The following is a 19,578-nucleotide window of genomic DNA, read 5'->3' on the forward strand; positions in this document are numbered from 1 at the left end:
TTTGTTATTATTTTGAATATTATTATAGATAGAGATAAACTGTAAACAGCAATAATTTACAGCAAAGTAAGACCTTGAAATAAGTCAACATGACCAAAATGGTCAATTGACCCCTAAGGAGTTATTGTCCTTAATAGTCAATTTTTAACAATTTTCATAAAATATGAAATTTTTACTAACATTTTCCACTGAAACTACTGGGCCAAGTTCATTATAGATAGGGATAATTGAAAGCAGCAAGAATGTTCAGTAAAGTAAGATGTACAAACACATCACCATCATCAAAACACTATTTTGTCATGAATCCATCTGCGTCCTTTGTTTAATATTCACATAGACCAAGGTAAGCGACACAGGCTCTTTAGAGCCTCTAGTTCATATTTAGTGGTATAAAATCATTAACGTGCATTTCATATACATTAAACTCACAGGTGGCGCTCGAATCAAAACAGTTAAGGTCAAAATGTATACGAAGTTAAAGAGCATTAAAAAAGGAAAATTACAGAAAGTTGTGCCAAACGTGGATTAAGGATGTATACCTCTGAGCTTGGGTTTAAATATCGGTAGGAAAATAACTTTCACTTAAAATTAAGTGGACCAATCTGATAGCATTTAACATAACAAATTGACCAATGAAATAAACAGGATTGGTTAAAAAAATTGAAAATTTTGTTACTCAAAAATTACTTATTGCAAGTTCTTTATTTGTTCACAGAGATTCGTTTGATTATTATAGTAGTTTTTACTGTAATTTATATTTTCCACTTGTATCCCGGCCCATGTTTTGGAAATAATTTGATTACAAGATTTCATCAGAAACATCAGAGGAATACATCCTTTATTTATCTGATCTTGTATGCGGACAAACATAAGTGTTTGGCATAGTTATATATCATATAAACAGGAAATTACACAACATGAGTAATAATATTTTATGTCAATACAGAAATGTTGACTACTAATTTGATAAGTCTCATGAGAGTTTCATCTACATGTCGTTTTTATATAGATTAGGCCGTTGGTGTCCTAATTGGATTGTTTTACACCAGTCATTTTATAGCTTGCTGTTCGGTGTGAGCCAGGGCTCCTTGTTGAACGCCGTACTTTGACCTCTAATTGTTTATTTTAACACATGGTGACTTGAATGGTGAGATGTCTCATGCCACTTCTAATTTCTATTTAAAGCTCCACAGATGATGGAAATTAAATGTCTCAGGTGGGTTTTTTTTATATTTCAGCCCAAATAAAACAGATTATTGAAGACTGGAAGCAAAATGATCGGATGTTTATAAGCACCAGAGCTGCAAAGCATGTACTAAAATGTATAATGACGAACAGTTGTGTAACAATTACTGCTAGCTCTGGTGTAGGGAAAACAGCCACTCTTCGACATGTAGCTTTAAAGATGTCCAATGAGGGATATGATGTTTTGCTTATAACAGATCCCGGTGACATTGTCAAATTTTACAATCCAAACCAGAAAACATTATTTGTTATTGATGATTTGTGTGGAAACTATTCTTTAAACCATACTGACATAAAAATTTGGGAACCTTTCATAGAACGGTTAAAAGTGATACTTCAAAAACAAGCTGCAAAAGTTATTGCTGCATGCCGTTTACAGCTGTACCAAGATTATAAGTTTGAATCGTTATCCATTTTCAAGTCCTGTGTGTGTAACCTTTTATCAGAAAAAATGAGTTTGTCAAAAACTGAAAAACACATGATAGCTGAGTTATATCTTAAAAGTGAAGCTCCTAAAATTTCTGAATTTTATGATCTATATGATTGTTTTCCACTAATATGCAAACTATATCATGATAAACCTAATTTGAATATTACACATTTTTTCCAAAACCCATTTTCAGTTTATGAAGCAGAGATTGAGATACTACAAAAGAAAGGATGTTTTGCAAAGTACGGGGCTTTGGCCATATGCATTATGTTTAACAACAGATTGCAGGATAGATTTCTGACAGAAGACGTGGATATCAAAACAAGAATTATTTTTGAGAACACTTGTGAGGCATGTCGATTAGAAAGAGGAACATCAAGACTACTTCTAAAAGATGAACTTGATTCACTCATAGACACATTCATAAAGAAAGAAGGAAATGAATACAAAATTATTCATGATAAAGTATTTGACTTTCTTACCTTTCATTTTGGACATAAAATAATGCAATGCTTAATTAAGAATGCTGACAGTGGTTTGATTATGGAAAGATTTTTATTAGAAAGACAGAATGATATGGATCAGTTTATTATAATTGTGCCTCCCAAATATCATCAAATGTACATAGAAAGAATGATAGAGGATTGGTCAAAGGGTATAGTGAATGATGTATTCTGTAATATTAATATGACAATTCCAGCCTTTCGACATTTTTTTCTTTCTCAATTGGATCAACTTAATACATCCTATCAGAGACAATTAGCACACATTAATGATTTACATAACAATAATAATGCGCTATTGATGTCTTGTTTTTATGGTGATATTCCAATCATTAATTGGTGTTTAAAATATTGTGTTGATATTAATCAACATGGTAATAATAATTCAACACCATTGCTTGAGGCTGCTGGTGAAGGACACACAGAAATAGTTACAATGTTATTAGAAAGAGAAACAGATGTTAATAAAAGAGACAAAGACGGATGGTCACCACTAATGAGTGCTTGTGAAAAAGGACACACTGAAATATCAAATATTTTGTTAGAGAAAGGAGCAGATGTCAATAGATGTGACAATTATGATTGGTCTTCTGTAATGTTTGCTTGTTACAATGGACATACAGAAATAGTTAAGATGTTGCTAGACAAAGGAGCATATTGTGATGAATGCAACAACGCTGGTTGGTCACCTCTAATGTGTGCATGTTACAACGGATATGCTAAAATAGTAAAAATGTTGTTGGACAAAGGGGTAGATTATAATACTTGTTCAATAGATGGTTCGTCACCTGTAATGTGTTCTTGTATCAACGGACACACAGAAATAGTTAAGATGTTGTTGAATAAAGGCGTTATTTACAATAAATGCGATAGAGATGGTATGTCACCTGTAATGTGTTCTTGTAATAATGGACATACAGCAATAGTGAAAATGTTATTAGATAGAGGAGTAAATTATGATACATGTGACAACAATGATTTCTCACCTTTAATGTTTGCTTGTAGCAGCGGACATACAGAAATAGTAAAGTTATTGTTAAATAAAGGAGCCGATTTTAATATATGTAATATTAATGGTTGTTCACCTATGGTGTCTGCATGTAACAACGGAAACACGAAAATTGTCGAGATCTTGTTGGACAAAGGAGCCGATTATAGCAAATGTGACAACAACAATTGGGCACCTATTACGTATGCCTGTTATAACGGACACAATGAAATACTCAAAATGCTGTTAGACAAAGGAGCAGATATAAATAAATGTACCAGTAATGGTTGTTCACCTGTTATGTTTGCTTGTAACAACGGAAACACAGACATGGTGGCGATGTTGTTAGAGAAAGGAGCAAATTATAATAAATGTAACAAAAAAGGTGTGTCTCCTTTATTGGTTGCTTGTTACAATGGACATACCGTAATAGTTAATATGTTGGTAGACAGAGGAGTAGATTTTGATAAATGTAGACATAATGGTTGGTCACCTATTATGTGTGCTTGTTACAACGGTTATTCTGAAATAGTAAAACTGTTGTTGAAAATTGGATCAGATTATAATAAATGTAACAATCTGGGTTTGTCATCATTGATGTGTGCTTGTGACAATGGACATTCACACATAGTGAGGATTTTACTGGACAAAGGTGCAGATTACAATACATGTTCTAAAGATGGCTCGTCACCTTTAATATGTGCTTGTAAAATAGGACACACAGAAATTGTAAAGATGTTGTTGGACAAAGGAGCATTCTATAATAAATGTAGCAACAATGGGATGTCACCGTTATTATATGCGTGTAACAGTGGAAATTCTGAAATAGTCAAGATGATGTTAGACAAGGGGGCAGATTATACTAGATGTGACAACAATGATTGGTCACCTGTAATGAGTGCGTGTATAAACGGACATATAGAAATAGTTAAAATGTTGTTACACATAGAATCAGATTATAATAAAAGTGACAAAAATGGTTCGTCACCTTTAATGTGTGCTTGTTACAAAGGACACACAGAAATTGTAAAGATGTTGTTGGACAAAGGAGCATTCTATAATAAATGTAGCAACAATGGGATGTCACCAGTATTATGTGCTTTTAACACAGGAAATACTGAAATAGTCAAGATGTTGTTAGACATAGGAGCAGATTATAATACATTTGACCACAATGATTTGTCACCTTTACTGATTGCGTGTAACAACGGACATATAGAACTAGTTAAAATGTTGTTCGACATGAACATAGGATTAGATTATAATAAAAGTGAAAAAAATGGTTGGTCACCTTTAATGTGTGCTTGTTACATAGGACACGCAGAAATCGTAAGGATGTTATTGGACAAAGGAGCATTCTATAATAAATGTAGCAACAATGGGATGTCACCAGTATTATGTGCGTGTAACAGTGGAAATGCAGAAATAGTCAAGATGCTGTTAGACAGAGGAGCAGATTATACAAAATGTAACAACAATTCCTGGTCACCATTAATGTACGGTTGTGCCATGGGACATACAGAAATAGCAAGAATATTGGTAGACAAAGGAGCGGATTACAATAGTCATGATATTTATGGTTGGTCCCCTCTTATGAGTGCTTGTAACAATGGACATTCAGAAATAGTTAAAATGCTGCTTGACAAAGGAGCAGATTGTAATAAATTTAATAATAATGGTTGGACACCTTTGGTGAGCGCTTGTAACAATGGACATACAGAAATAGTTAAAATGTTGCTAGACAAAGGAGCAGATTCTAAAATATTTAACAACAATATTTGGTCATCTGTGATGATTTCAAATTACACCGTAAAAACAGACAATAACTTGTCACCTGTTTCCTATGTTCCTAATAAAGGATACACAGAAATAGTTAGTATATTGTTAGACAAAGGTGCAGATTATAATACATGTTGCAACAACGGCTGGTCGCCTGTATTGTTTGCTTGTTATAATGGTCTTGACGAAATAGTGCAATTGTTATTAAAAAGAGGAGCAGATTATAATAAACGTAACAACGATAATTTGTCACCTATAAAGTGCGCTTGTAACCGTGGGCATGAAAAAATTGTGAGAATGCTGTTAGTCAAAGGAGAAGATTATGATAAATGTGACAATATTGATTGGTCATATGTAATGATGACTGGCAAATATGATCATACAGATAAAATACAAAAGTTGTTAGACAATGCAGAATATTATGATGAATGTAACAATTATACGCGGTCACCTATAATATGTGCTTGTCACAGAAGACATAAAAAACGAGCAGGTTTGCTGTTGGACGCAGAAGCAGATTCTAATACATGTAGCCACTACGGTTGGTCTCCTGTAATGCATGCTTGTAACGAAGGACACGTAGAAATTGTTAAGAATTTGTTGGACAAAGGAGCAGATTATAATAAATGTGACATCAATGAGCGGTCGCCTCTAATGTGCGCTTGTTATGTAGGGCATACAGATATAGTTCAGATTTTGTTAAACAAAGGAGTAGATTATAATAAATGTGACAACAATAATGTGTCACCTCTAATGTGGTCGTGTAACAAAGGACATACAGATATAGTGAAGATGTTATTATATAAAGGAGCAGATTTACATAAATGTGACAACAATGACTGGTCACCTATTATGTATGCTTGTAACAAAGGACATCGAGAAGCAGTAAAGTTTTTTTTAGACAGAGGAGCCGACTTTGATAAATGTAACATTAATGGTTGGTCTCCTATAATGTTTGCTTGTTACAACGGAAACACTGAAATTGTAAAGATGTTGTTGGACAAAGGAGCAAATTATATTAAATGCAACAAAAAAGGTGTGTCACCTTTTATGCTGGCTTGTAACAAAGGACATACAGAAATAGTCAAGATATTTTTGAACAGAGGAGTAGATTATGATAAATGTAACAAAAAAGGTGTGTCACCTATAATGGTTGCGTGTTACAACGGACATGTAGACATAATGTTTATGTTGTTAGACAGAGGGGCAGATTTTAATAAATGTAGAAAAAATGGTTGGTCACTCATATTGTTTGCTTGCGGCAAAGGATATACAGAAATAGTTAAGATATTGTTAGATAATGGAGTAGATTATAATAAATGTAGCAACAATGGTTTGTCACCTATCATGAATGCTTGTGACAAAGGGCATACAGAAATAGTAGTTATGCTGTTGGAAAAATGCGTAGATTATAGAAAATGTAACAAAGATGGTGTATCGGTTTTAATGTTTGCTTGTAACAGAGGAAATACACGAATAGTTAAAATATTGTTGGACAGAGGAGTCAATTGCAATAAATATGATAATGTTGGCTGGTCACCTATTACTAAAGCTTGTGCAAAAGGATATACAGAAATTGTAAAGGTGTTGATAGACAGAGGGGTAGATTATAATAAATGTGATCGTAATGGTTGGTCACCTTTAATGATTGCTTGTAATAATGGATATATACCCAGTCAACAGACTAACAGTGGGCCAACGTTGGCAAATGGTCGGCGCGTTGGTCGACCGTTGGTGTTGGCTTCACAACATTGGCCCAACGTTGGCAAATTGTCGGTCCGTTGGTCGCAAGTTTATGTTGGCTACACAACATTAGCCCAACGTTGGCAAATTGTCGGTCCGTTGGTCGCAAGTTTATGTTGGCTGCACAACATTGGCCCAGCGTTGGTAAATTGTCGGTACATTGGTCGCACGTTGGTGTTGGCTGCATAACATTGGCCCAACGTTGGTCTGTTGTTGGAAATTCATATTATTATTTCATGTTGGTTATAAATAATCGGGCAACCGTTGGCATAATGTTAGTAGCAACACAGGGCCGATATGAAATTTAGTTAATAGAATTGATTGTATAATATTTTACGCTTTATTTCTCTTGGGAGGCGGATAGTTTCGATTGCAGCAGGCTTTATGAAAAGTTAATGTTATACCGAAAGTGTTTATAAACTGAAATTACATTTACAACTCTATGTTGGGCCAATGCTGGGCCAACGTTGATCATATATTATACTCTATATATAAGTCAGGTAAAATCTATTCTGGAATATCATTACTGTAATAAAAATATGTATATCGTAAACATAGATTGCCTGGTTAAAAATTAAAATTTATTGCAATCATTATTTATAATAAATTTATTCATTAAACTTTGTGAAACATAATAATAGCAATTATATGCAGAGTGATATTTGATACAGCCAGTCTGTTAATCAAGCCGATTCTGATAAGGTTGACCATATGTTCGACAAATTTCAAAGATAGTTGCTATGGTAATTAAGTTTATAGGAAATCTGAATGTAATGGGATGGTCACTTTTGTGACTATTTCCTGTTGTGTATTTGTAAGAAAGCAGTGATACGAAGAAAAAAAAAAGAGAAAATCATGTCATCTGAGATTCAAAGAGAAAGAAAGTAACATGTAAGTTGTAACTTTAAAAAATCTGAAATATATATATATACGATTCAGAATGACAAATACAATAAGATTTTTTAAACTGAGGGATGTTGTTAAAAATCAAAACATATATTAATTTCTATCATTTCATAATGCTAATCTTGAAGTTTATACGTTTCGGGCGAAATATTTTCTAGATTTTAAATCATTTCAATCCTATTAATTATCATGAAATATTTGCCACTGAACATTAGTATCTTCAAACAAATTGTAAATTACCAATATTTTAATATTTTTTTCTAAAATCTATTACGACAAAATGTATGATCATTACTGAAGTTAATAGAATAAAATTATCCGTAATGTTTCAAAAATGTGGTATAATGATTTATACTTCATTAAAATATAAATGAATTTGTAAAGTTTTATTGTTCTATTGTGAAACCTGATCATATACACACTTGCATGTGTAACAGTGTTTTATATATCAAATATATAACTTCATTAATACACATCTATTACTAAATTATTCTTTATATATCATGTATATTACGAATATATAAAGTATGATTCTGAATTCTGAAATAATAATAATAATAAGGGTTTGTGAGACATGTACCCACAAATCCGTCTAATACTAATGAATTTCTGACCATTAGACAAATAACCAATATTAAAAATAATTAAAAAAATGGTTATTTAAGATTTTATTTTGTATTAAATAGTGTTTAAAATATTTAGAATATACATTGATTTATATTACATATCTAGAAGGGAGATTACGCACGCATGCATTAGGCAAATACACAATTCAAGTTTACTTATAACTTTATTACAGAGTCGGTCAGAAAAAAAACATAGCTGTAAAGAGTCTTCGGATAAGGAGATAGATGATGCAGCTTAAGATTGGCTGCGCTTATGCCTTGACAAAGAAGGTGGCAAGAAACAGGAGAAGGGAAAACAGGGAAATACATAATAATGACACTGTTGAAGTTCAAATTGAGGAGGACACTCCTCGTGGTGACGACAAATGAAATCAAATTTAAAATAAATAAAGTTTCATCTTCTGAATTATTTAATTTTCATTCTGGATCTGGAACCAATACAACTAAAATTACATCTCCGAAAAAACTATTTGTATGATCGCCTAACCATAAGCCATACGTCATTTTTTCTGTTAAAGGAATAAATGAAATTGATATGAAAAAAGAAGATGTGGTATGATTACTATTGAGACAACTTTTTACAAGACACCAAATGACACAGAGTTTATCTTGTCGATCCATCAAACATTGCCAAATAAATATCTTAGCGTCACACAATAAATAAAATTAAAAAGGCAAAGTTCAAGAAAAAAAAACAAGGACAGTAACAACAATGGGTAATACAAAAATACAGAATTGCTACCTTAAACTTTGGCAGTTTGGAACACAAAAAAAAATCAAATGTGCTCCGAAGTATTTATCATATATCCAGCTCCTCATGCAGCATCCATTGTAATGTGGTTGATACAATAGACCAACGTATTGCCAACACAAAAATGAGAAATATCTACCTTGGACCAACATAGTGCCAACATAAGAAAAGATATTTTTACGTTGGTCCAACGTTGTGCCAACATGGATTTCGTTTTTCATACAATGGGCCAACGTTGGCCCTATGTATTGCATATAACCGTACAACGTTGGGCCAACATCAAGCCATCATGTTGGGCCAACGTAGGCCCACTTTGCACTTATACGTTGGGCCAACGTTAAAATACAACGATGGGCCAATGCAATGATATACGTTGTGCCAATGTTGGGCCAACATACTCATGTTGTCTGGGTAGACGTAGTAAAGATGTTGTTAGATGCAGGAGCAGACTATAATAAATGTAACAACAACGGTTTGTCACCTATATTGCATGCTTGTAAAAATGGACATACAGAAATGGTTAAAATGTTGATAGATATAGGAGCAGATTATAATGAATGTGTCTGTAATGTTTGGTCACCTTTAATGTTTGCTTGTAGGTACGGACGTGATGAAATAGTTAATATGTTGATAGGTATAGAAGCAGATTGTGATAAATGTAATAAATCCGGGCAGTCACCTTTAATGTGTGCTTGTGATAATGGTCATACAAAAATAGTCAGTGTCCTGTTAGATAGAGGAGCAGAATATAATGCATATAATAATAATCACCAGTCACCTTTAATGTTTGCTTGTGATAAAGGATATACAGAAATAGTAAAGATGTTATTAGACAAAGGAGCAGAATATAATGAATATAATTATAGCCACCAGTCACCTTTAATGTTTGCTTGTATGCGTGGATGTACAGAAATAGTAAAGATGTTATTAGACAGAGGAGCAGATTATGATAAATGTAATAAATACGGGCAGTCGCCTTTAATGTGTGCTTGTGATAATGGTCATACAAAAATAGTCAATGTCCTGTTAGATAGAGGAGCAGAATATAATGCATATAATAATAGTCACCAGTCACCTTTAATGTTTGCTTGTAGGAGTGGTTTGACAGAAATAGTAAAGATGTTATTAGACAGAGGAGCCGAATATAATGAATATGATTATAACCACCAATCACCTTTGATGTTTGCTTGTAGGAGTGGATTTACAGAAATAGTAAAGATGTTACTAGACAGAGGAGCAGATTATAATAAATGTGATAATGATGGTTATTCACCTTTAATGTTAGCTTGTAAAAGTAGTAATATAGTGGAATTATTATGTTAACAGTAGAATATCACGAGTGAGACAAATAGGGTTGGTCACCAGGAGTGAATGTATTTCCAAAGAACAAACAGAAATAGTACAGATGCAGTGGGGCATAAAAGTAAATCATTAGCATTACCAAAATAATGTTGAGTCAGTTGATATATCTGCTTGCCAGTGAAGATATTTATAAAATTGAAAAAGAGATCTAACAATTGGAAAATATGCTAAATAAACTCATCATATATATAATATATATATATATACCAGGATTAAAATTTGATATATGCAAAATATATCATCCTGGTCAACCAGAATTTAGCCTTTTCAATAGTAGAACAAATTCCACAAAGTTTGAATGAATAAATATGCCATAAATGTTTGTTAAAAGGTTAATTTATGCAAAATTGCCATAATGACTGTGTATGCCAGTCGTGTCATGGAAGTCGCCATAAAATGATGGATTGTAAAACACGACCTCTCTGAAAATGAGAATGTCCAAGAAAATGAAATAAATGAAGTTAGTGATAATACTGACAAAATGAAAAACACCATTACATCAGAAACAGATGAACAAACTGAAAAGCACAACAAAAAATGTAACAGATTGTTGACAATGATGTTAAAAAAAACCAACGATGTCTCAACAGTCCATGGGCAAATTTGTTAAAACACCTTCATGACAGATAAGGCCAGGTCTAAAAGCTATAATACCGCCTACTTGTTTGACGTTCTTACTATTTTGATCTGAGCTTCACTGATGAGTCTTATGTAGATGAAACGCGCGTCTGGCGTATCACATTAAAAGCCTGGAATCTTTGAAAACTATCTACACCATTAGAAAGAGGTCATGACAGAAACAGTCACAGAATGCAAAAGAAACAAAATACAGGGAAAATTTTAAAATCTTATATGAATATAATACTATTAAATGAAAAAAATCATGTCAATAATTTTATCTTATCAAAAATTTAAAAAAATTTAAAATATGAAAAAAGTAAGCTCAAGCTGAAAGAATTTACGCATATACATTTTCAAAATTGTCTGTGTTCAAACAATTTTGAAAACAATGGTTTTTCCCCCTGTAATTCTTTTATTATATAATAATCAAGTTGTTACTAAGTGTGATACGTTCTTATGTGATGATAATGGTCCGGCTTTTTAGAAAATTGCGTTGCTCATGATCCGCTATCCATAATATTTAAATTCAGTTATTTCGCTGCTCAGATTGTGATCTGTTCAACAGCAATTAAAACTCTAGACGTATATATCAGAGCATCAGGTAGCAATACACAGTAAGAAGTCTAGTTTCGCATTATGGTCATTGTGAATTTTTTAAATATGCATTTTTTTGTACAATAAAATTGATTTTTAGATAATTGAAGAATAATTTAGCCTTCTTAGTGGGTTTATATGAACATTTAGATTGTTTTAGAATGTTTTATATGCCATTTATCTATTTGACAGTCCGTATTTTCCTATCCGTACCATCCATAGGTCCATAAATTATTGTAGTGTTTATTAACAAAGATTTTGCGCTCGATCTTTTCAATTCAATTTTATGGAAAAACGAGCAGAAATGCATATGATTTTTTTTTACCACTTGATAGATACAAGCCTATGGTTTCAGGAAAGGTATCACTGTAATTGATTGAAATTTTCCTTTGGACCAAATTTTTGAGACTTTTGTGACATGTTCACCCCCCTTCTTTTCCTATATTTTGTATCAAAGAAATGCAGATTGTTGCCATGGTTACACCCATAAGGGATTATATTTCACCATTAAGACCATTAGAAATCAAATCTATGGAAGATTCTCTTTTTATAAATATAAACATGCATAACACAAATATTAAGCCTTATTTGTTAGACAGGAGGGGGAAGAGAAAGTGGGAAAGAGGGTGTTTAAAAGTTATGAGTGTCAATTTTAAGTTTTTTTCCTAACTGTGTATTGCTACCTTATGGCATTTGACAAAGCTAGATAATACAATATAATACAATCAATCAACTCACGACGCATCTTCCTATATCTAATTATCTAATTACTACGACAATTTGATATTAATGAGTATTGTAATTTTCATTGTAATTAATAAATGTTATATATAAAGGCAACAGCAGTATACCGCTGTTCGAAACTCATAAATCGATTGAGAAAAAAACAAATCCGGGTAACGAAATAAAACTGAGGGAAACGCATCAAATTTAAGAGAAGAACAACGACACTTCACAAATATTCTTGTTGTTGCATTGAACACGACATTAAAGGAGGGACGAAAGATATCAAAGGGACAGTCAATCTCATAAATCTGACAACGCCATGGCTAAAAATGAAAAAGACAAACAGACAAACAATAGTACACAGGACACAACATAGAAAACTAAAGAATAAACAACACGAACCCCACCAAAAACTAGGGGTGATCTCAGGTGCTCCGGAAGGGACTTAATTCATTTATATGTGTTGAGGTTTTTTTCGAGAGCAGTCCGGGATTTTTCGAGTGCGTCTGTGTTTTATCGAGTGATTATACAAATTTCCTGTGACTTAGAATGTTACGTGTAAGTATATTTATGTTAAAAACAATAAAACGGGTTCAAATTATGTAACTTTTAAGGCATTAAACCAATGCATTCATCAGTTTGATAAAGGTGTACTAACACTAATACACTTCATGTTTATCAATTGAGATATGTTAACACAATACGAAGGAGCAGACTGTATGTTACTTCTGAGAAATGGGAAATTGATAATTGGGAAGTTGAAATCGTCCCGTTTATAATAGATTTTTGTGTGAAGTCGTCCATCTGGGGAAAAGATCAAGGTATGAAGCAGTCCTTCTAGTATCAGTAGTATCCTTAATTTCAAGTTCACTGGGATATGAGATTTGTAAACACAATACGAAGGAGCAGATTGTATGTTACTTCTGAGAAATGGGAAATTGATAATTGGGAAGTTGAAATCGTCCCGTTTATCATAGATTTTTGTGTGAAGTCGTCCATCTGGGGAAAAGATCAAGGTATGAAACAGTCCTTCTAGTATCAGTAGTATCCTTAATTTCAAGTTCACTGGGATATATGATATGTAAATATTGGCTGAAATATAGGTTATTCAATGATAGGACATCATCAACATATTGGAAAGTAAAATTAAAATATTTTGCGAGGTGCTTTTTCTTTTTTTATTTTAGAAGGTTCTGCATTAGTTCTGCTTCATACGAGTACAAAAACGTATTTTTGAGGGTCAAGACAAATTACGAAAGTACACCTCCCAGGAGCCAAAAATTTCTAGAATTAATTTTTTTCTAAACCTGTTTTTGGGGTTTATATGACTGTAAAAAAATAATTGGTGAGGAAAAAATCATATGGTGGTGCACTTCTTTTTTTGCTACGGCCCTTTGAAAGTACCCGATTTCGATGATTTTCACATTTTTCATCAATTTTTACCCATTTTGGGGCGATAATCATGAAAAAATCACAATTCCACAATTAAACTTTTCGTCATACTTTCAATGAAGGGGATCAATCTGATTAATTTGAATTAAAAAAACTAAAGGAAGGTGTTAATATAAGAAAGTTTTATCATATTTTGATGCTTTTTTTGTGTCAAATTTACCATGTTATCAATTTTGTAAATTTGTGATTTTTCTCCGTTTTAAGTAAAAACTGAATATTTTTTCAACTTATTTGTTATAAATGATTGAAAAAAATACATATCTAAGAGATTTGAAAAGAAAAAAGGGATGTTGGATGTATATGTTTCTGGTAAAATATTTTTTTGTATCCCTCACGCATTTTCTCAAAATTTTGGCTAAAAAGACGGACTTGATTGGTAATAAAATTGGAAAAATTTATTAATCAAAAGCTGCTCATTGGAAATACCCAATTTTGTCACAGAGTTAAGTTTGATTATAACATTTTTTAAATTCATTGATATTTTCACTTGTATCACATATTTTTAGAAATAATTCCAGAACGAGATTTCAACGAGACTGAACGAGACTGAAATGTCAGAAGAATACATCCTAAAGAAATCAATAAATAGAATAAAAGATGAAAAGAAAAAAGTTTTAAACGATCAAAGCAAGCTCTAACTTTAAATTAAAAACTATTATGAAAAATATTTTTCATCAAAAAATCCGAATGATACATAATCAAGAATATATTACAAATACAACTTGAATTTGGAAATAAAAAGTAAATGACGAAAAAACTTTATTGTATGATGGTTCAGTTACGCTTGAAAGGTTTTGAAGCAATACAAAATATGCAATTGAAAAAGTCTCCTGGACTTGACGGTCTGACCTTAGAATTTTACAAAATGTTTTGGGAGAAGCTTTAATATGTACTTTAAAAATTATATATTAAGGGTCGTGAAGATAATAGTTTAACTCACTCGTAGCGGTCTAGTGTTTTGTCGTTAATTTTTAAAACGGGGGGACCCATTTAAATAAGAAAAATATAGAATTATTAAACGTAAATCTTAATATTATGTCCCATGCACTAGCTCAACGACTGCAAAACGTTTTACCAAAACTCATTAGCACAGATCAATCTGGATACATAAAAAAAATCAATTTCAGCCAATTACAAATTTTATAGATCACGCAGATATATAAAGTATAGAAGGGACTAGTATTTTTGAGAGAATAGGCAAAAGTGTCCTTAATTTGCTTTACTTTTTGTCATATCCGTTGAAAAATTGGAACTGAGACTTCGAAATAACGATGTGAAGAAAATTGATATAAAATGTTTGACAAATGAAGATATTGATATACACTATTATGTTCACATTGTGGAAAACAGTTGATCGTTGCTTAGACTGATTTTAATTTTCACACAATACAGATACGCTGTGCGTGTGTTTCTATTGACTGCAAGAGATACTTTAACCGATGATATTCAGGATTGTTAAAAGAAAATCGAATTGGCTTAAATTGTCGTCGAAATGAATATACTGATCACTTAAGTTGTTATTGATCTAGCAGTATTTAATTAGATAGACAAAATAACCTTCTTAAAATGTGGTCAAAAGTAAAATCACAAAAATAATGAACTCCGAAGAAATTTCAAAGCTGAAGGTCCTTTATCGAATAGCAAAATCAAAAGCTCAAACACATCAAACGAATGGATAACAACTATCATATTCCTGACTTGGTACAGGCATTTTCTTATGTAGAATTTTTCTCGGAATTAAGTTTTTTTTGAGAATTTACTTTTTTTTGGAACGACAGTCGCATGGTATCTAGCTATGATGAGTTTATTTACAACCACTCGGTCGATGCCGCTGCTGTTGTGTTTTAATTCCCAGAGGGCATAACCAGCCCAGTAGTCATCATTTCTGTGCTGACACGAATTATTATTGATAAGGTAATATATACAAACATTTTGAATTTTTGAAATACTAAGGCTTTTCTACCTCAGGCATATATTACCTTGTCTTTGTTCTATTGTAGATGTTACTTTTACTGTTGAATGGCTTTATCTGATATCCGTTTGACGTGGCTCGGTACTTATACATCTCATGTATGTGTTTGTATTGGCTTTTTTTTTTTTTTTTTGTGGTTTGTTTTGTATAAGCGACTTTTTATATTTCTTTTGTTCTTATAACGTGACTCTGTACTTTAAAAGATCCCGTCAGTATGATATTGTTCTATTATACGTCATCATGCTATATTTCTATTATGAATTACTATGTACGTTGAACCGTGGTTGAACCACACACGTCAAAATCATTCAATCGCGTAGTGGAATTAACTATATTCGGATTCTTATAAATTCTATATATAACTTTTGGACTAGTTTATATCTTAGTCTATTTCTGAAATTTATTCTTACATACTTTTGAATTTTTAACCCTGTATGCTAACATTGCCTATGTAAATTTTAAAATTGTTTGTATGCACATTGAACGACAAATTTATGTGACGTATAAAAAATTCTGACGTCAGACACTCAAATCAATCAATGTGTTCGTAGGTAGTAGATGTTCATGTGTTCTGTTAAATTGTTCCTTTTAAAATTGTTATACGATGATGACTGATGTACCCAAATCTTGACTATTTTATTTATTGTGTCTGTATATTTAACGCATCAATGTAAATATAACGGAATTTGATGAGACTGTCTTTAAAGTGAGAGGGTTAGCGCTATAGAACCAGGTTTAATCCACCATTTTCTACATTTGAAAATGCCTGTACCAAGTCAGGAATATGACAGTTCTTGTCCATTCGTTTTTGATGCGTTTTGTTATTTGATTTTGCCATGTGATTATGGACTTTCCAAATTGATTTTCCTCTAAGTTCGGTATTTTTGTGATTTTACTTTTTGGCTGAATTTGGCAAAACTTTATTAATTTTGGACCTCAATGCTCCTCAACTTCGTACTTTATTTGGCTCGTTTTAATCTTTAAGGAATGCGAGCGTCACTGATGAGTATATTGTAGACGAAGTGCCCGTCTAGGGTAAATACAAAATTTAATCTTCTTATCTATGAGTTTATTTCCTTTGTATTGACAACAACGAGTGAACAAAACGAACAGATATAATGGGAACAAATGTAAAAATTAGGGGTCAACATTGTGTAATAATGTTAATCACAATAAAAACAATAAAATATTTAAAGGGGCACTAGCTACGAGATATTTAAGAAATCAAATTTATGATGTTTTTTTGTTCAATCATTAATGAAAGTGAAGCAGTGAAATAAATCGATTTTAGCAGCCAGTATAGCAACATTTTGTCGAGAAAAGTTAAGAAAATTTAATGATGAACGATTCACGAAATAAGCTAACAAACTTTAATGATGAATGATTCACTTGAAAGCGAATAAATCGATCATATTGAATCCGTATTCATGTGAACTTCAAGTTAGCCCCCTAGCTAGAGATGTATAACACGTTAATTGTATGTGTAAAGATATTTAAAGGAAAAGAATGTCAACATTGAAAGTGCAACAAAGGTAAATCATTATATGGAATGGTTCGATCCACAAAAAAAACCCTTCTTATACATGTAAAAACGATGATAACATATATTTTGATCTGTAATAAGAAATTAGATATCCGATAGCACGAGGTCGCTTTACTATTTATATCTATATTTATGTTTACATCGCTTATATATAAATATGGCCATAGGAGCTCAACTCGATAGTTGATTAGATGGCGTCTAGACTAAAATACACACGAAACGAAGCTACATATAAGCATGTCCATGCCCTAATAATTGTTTATTTTAGACTTATAATAGTTTTGATAAATGTTTTTCATTGCTATAAATCTAATACGAAAATTTGAGTCAAATCGGTAATCATGAATTTAACAGCTAGGGCTCATTAAACAAAACAAAAATACCAAAAAACATATATCAAATTTTACAACCTCATTAGCAATAGCAATATCAAAAACTGGTCTACACTAATTAAAGGAGATTTTTTTTCAACTTGGGTGAAAGAATATGCTTATAGAAAAGATACATTAGTGATATGGCCAAGTTATGGATATGCAAACATTTACATTCAAAATGTGAAGCCAAATCGTATTTCAAGTCAACTTTATCACAATGTTCGGTAATCGCTCAAATATGATGTTGTGCTTTCAGGTAAAGCTCAGGTTGATCTCATGTGCTCATGTAAGGTACGCAGATCCTGCTCCAGATGTGGTACCCATCGTGTTGATCATGTGAGTACAATTAAGCCCAGTTTTAAAGTCTAATTTGGTAGGTCAAAGGAGTAGGTCTGGTAAGACTCCTTTTTGGCCCCAAAATATAGCAGTTTTACAAAATTGTTAAACAGTAAACTTTTAGTTATTTATTGGACAGTAGAATGCTTCTGCTACATAAATATGGTCTGTTTTTGACAATACAATGCACATATATCGGGTACTAGCAACTTTACGTCATGCTAAATCACTGAAATCGTCACAATTTTAGCATTTTAGTTAAATTTTAGACGGTTTTCGTGTAAAACGAATGTGGCCGCATTCGTGTTCATTCTTAATATTAAAATGTAAGTTGTATTTGATGATAATACATAACATATATAAAGGTTGAGGATGAACACGGATGCGGCCACTTTCATTTTTGACAAAAACCATTTGAAAAGTGACAAAGAAAATCGGGGACAGGATTGTGATTTTGACATTTGAAACAAATCCATGATCATCTGTGATTTTTCATAACGAAAAAATCAACTCGCCGCTGGGTCCATAAAATTAAGGAAGAGATGGTTTCAACTTCACAATAAGATACTCTTGTTAAATAGGTTTTTTTTGTGAGCAGCAATACTCAATCAAGAAATTCATGATAGAAAATACAAGCGCATGAATATCGAATCAATTTGAAGATATATACTCTGTATGCAGATGGTGTTGGAATGTTCCTCATTATAACTGGCAAGATCAAATTTGGAAGCTGAAATCATTCCTCTTGTAAAAGTTTTGTATTCAATCGACCATCATTGTTAATATCTAGATGCAAGTCAAAAGATGAGGCAGACTTAACTGTTAAATCCTTTATCCAAAGTTCAACGGGATAGATGCTTGTTGACGCACCCGCTTCCCTTTTAGCTTTCTAATAAACTCATCATAGATACCAGGAGAATTTTATATATAAGCCAGAGCGTGTTTCTTCTACAAAAGTATACCAGAGGGACAGTCAAACTCATAAATCGAAAATAAACTGACAACGCTATGGCTAAAAATGAAAAAAAAAAAAACCAGACAAACAAAATTACACATGACAAGACATAGAAAACTAAAGAATAAGCAACAGGAACCCCACCAAAAACTAGGGGTGATCTCAGAGGATCTCAAATGTAGAAAATGGTGGATTGAACCTGGCTTTATAGCACTAAACCTCTCACTTGTATGATAGATGCATCAAATTCCCTAATATTTACAACGGAAAAGTAAAAGACATTCCAAATGCTTTAAATTTGATAGAATATTTGGGACAACAAAGACTTATCTGAAATGGAACAAACAGAAAGCGTTTGGTTGGGGAAACAGACGTTGTACAGGAAAATATGAAAATATCAATTGGAAAGAAAAAGCAGGGTTGGGCGCTGATAAACAGGTTGTACTCTGCCACAGTAATTCAGTGTGTGGGGGACCACTAGTGTTAGGTCAATGGTATTTGGTATGCAGTTTTATTAGCAAACAGGTTTTACCATGTCATAGACTGTAAATGCATATTTCAATGGTTCATGTCTGTCAATATTTGTATTTTGTAAATAGTATCGTTTAAATTAGCCAGTTATTTTTCTCTTTTGAGTGGTTTCACTTTTTTACATGTCAGAGCCTTTGATAA

At 32.3% G+C, this 19,578-nt stretch overlaps 2 protein-coding genes across 2 annotated transcripts; both read left to right on the forward strand.

Annotated features, from left to right (window-relative positions):
• Positions 1-1,327: 1,327 nt before the first annotated feature.
• LOC134723083 (serine/threonine-protein phosphatase 6 regulatory ankyrin repeat subunit B-like) lies at positions 1,328-8,459 on the forward strand. The gene is made up of 2 exons (XM_063586721.1): positions 1,328-6,649; positions 8,394-8,459. The coding sequence occupies exons 1-2, from the start codon at positions 1,328-1,330 to the stop codon at positions 8,457-8,459; spliced, it is 5,388 nt and encodes a 1,795-aa protein (XP_063442791.1).
• LOC134723837 (ankyrin repeat domain-containing protein 50-like) lies at positions 6,621-10,382 on the forward strand. Its single transcript, XM_063587380.1, has 2 exons — positions 6,621-7,579; positions 8,394-10,382. Exon 2 carries the CDS (start codon positions 9,335-9,337, stop codon positions 10,292-10,294), a length of 960 nt encoding a protein of 319 aa, XP_063443450.1. The 5' UTR covers positions 6,621-7,579; positions 8,394-9,334; the 3' UTR covers positions 10,295-10,382.
• Positions 10,383-19,578: the final 9,196 nt, after the last annotated feature.

Source organism: Mytilus trossulus, chromosome 6 (assembly GCF_036588685.1).
Source record: "Mytilus trossulus isolate FHL-02 chromosome 6, PNRI_Mtr1.1.1.hap1, whole genome shotgun sequence".
Classification (NCBI taxonomy): domain Eukaryota; kingdom Metazoa; phylum Mollusca; class Bivalvia; order Mytilida; family Mytilidae; genus Mytilus; species Mytilus trossulus.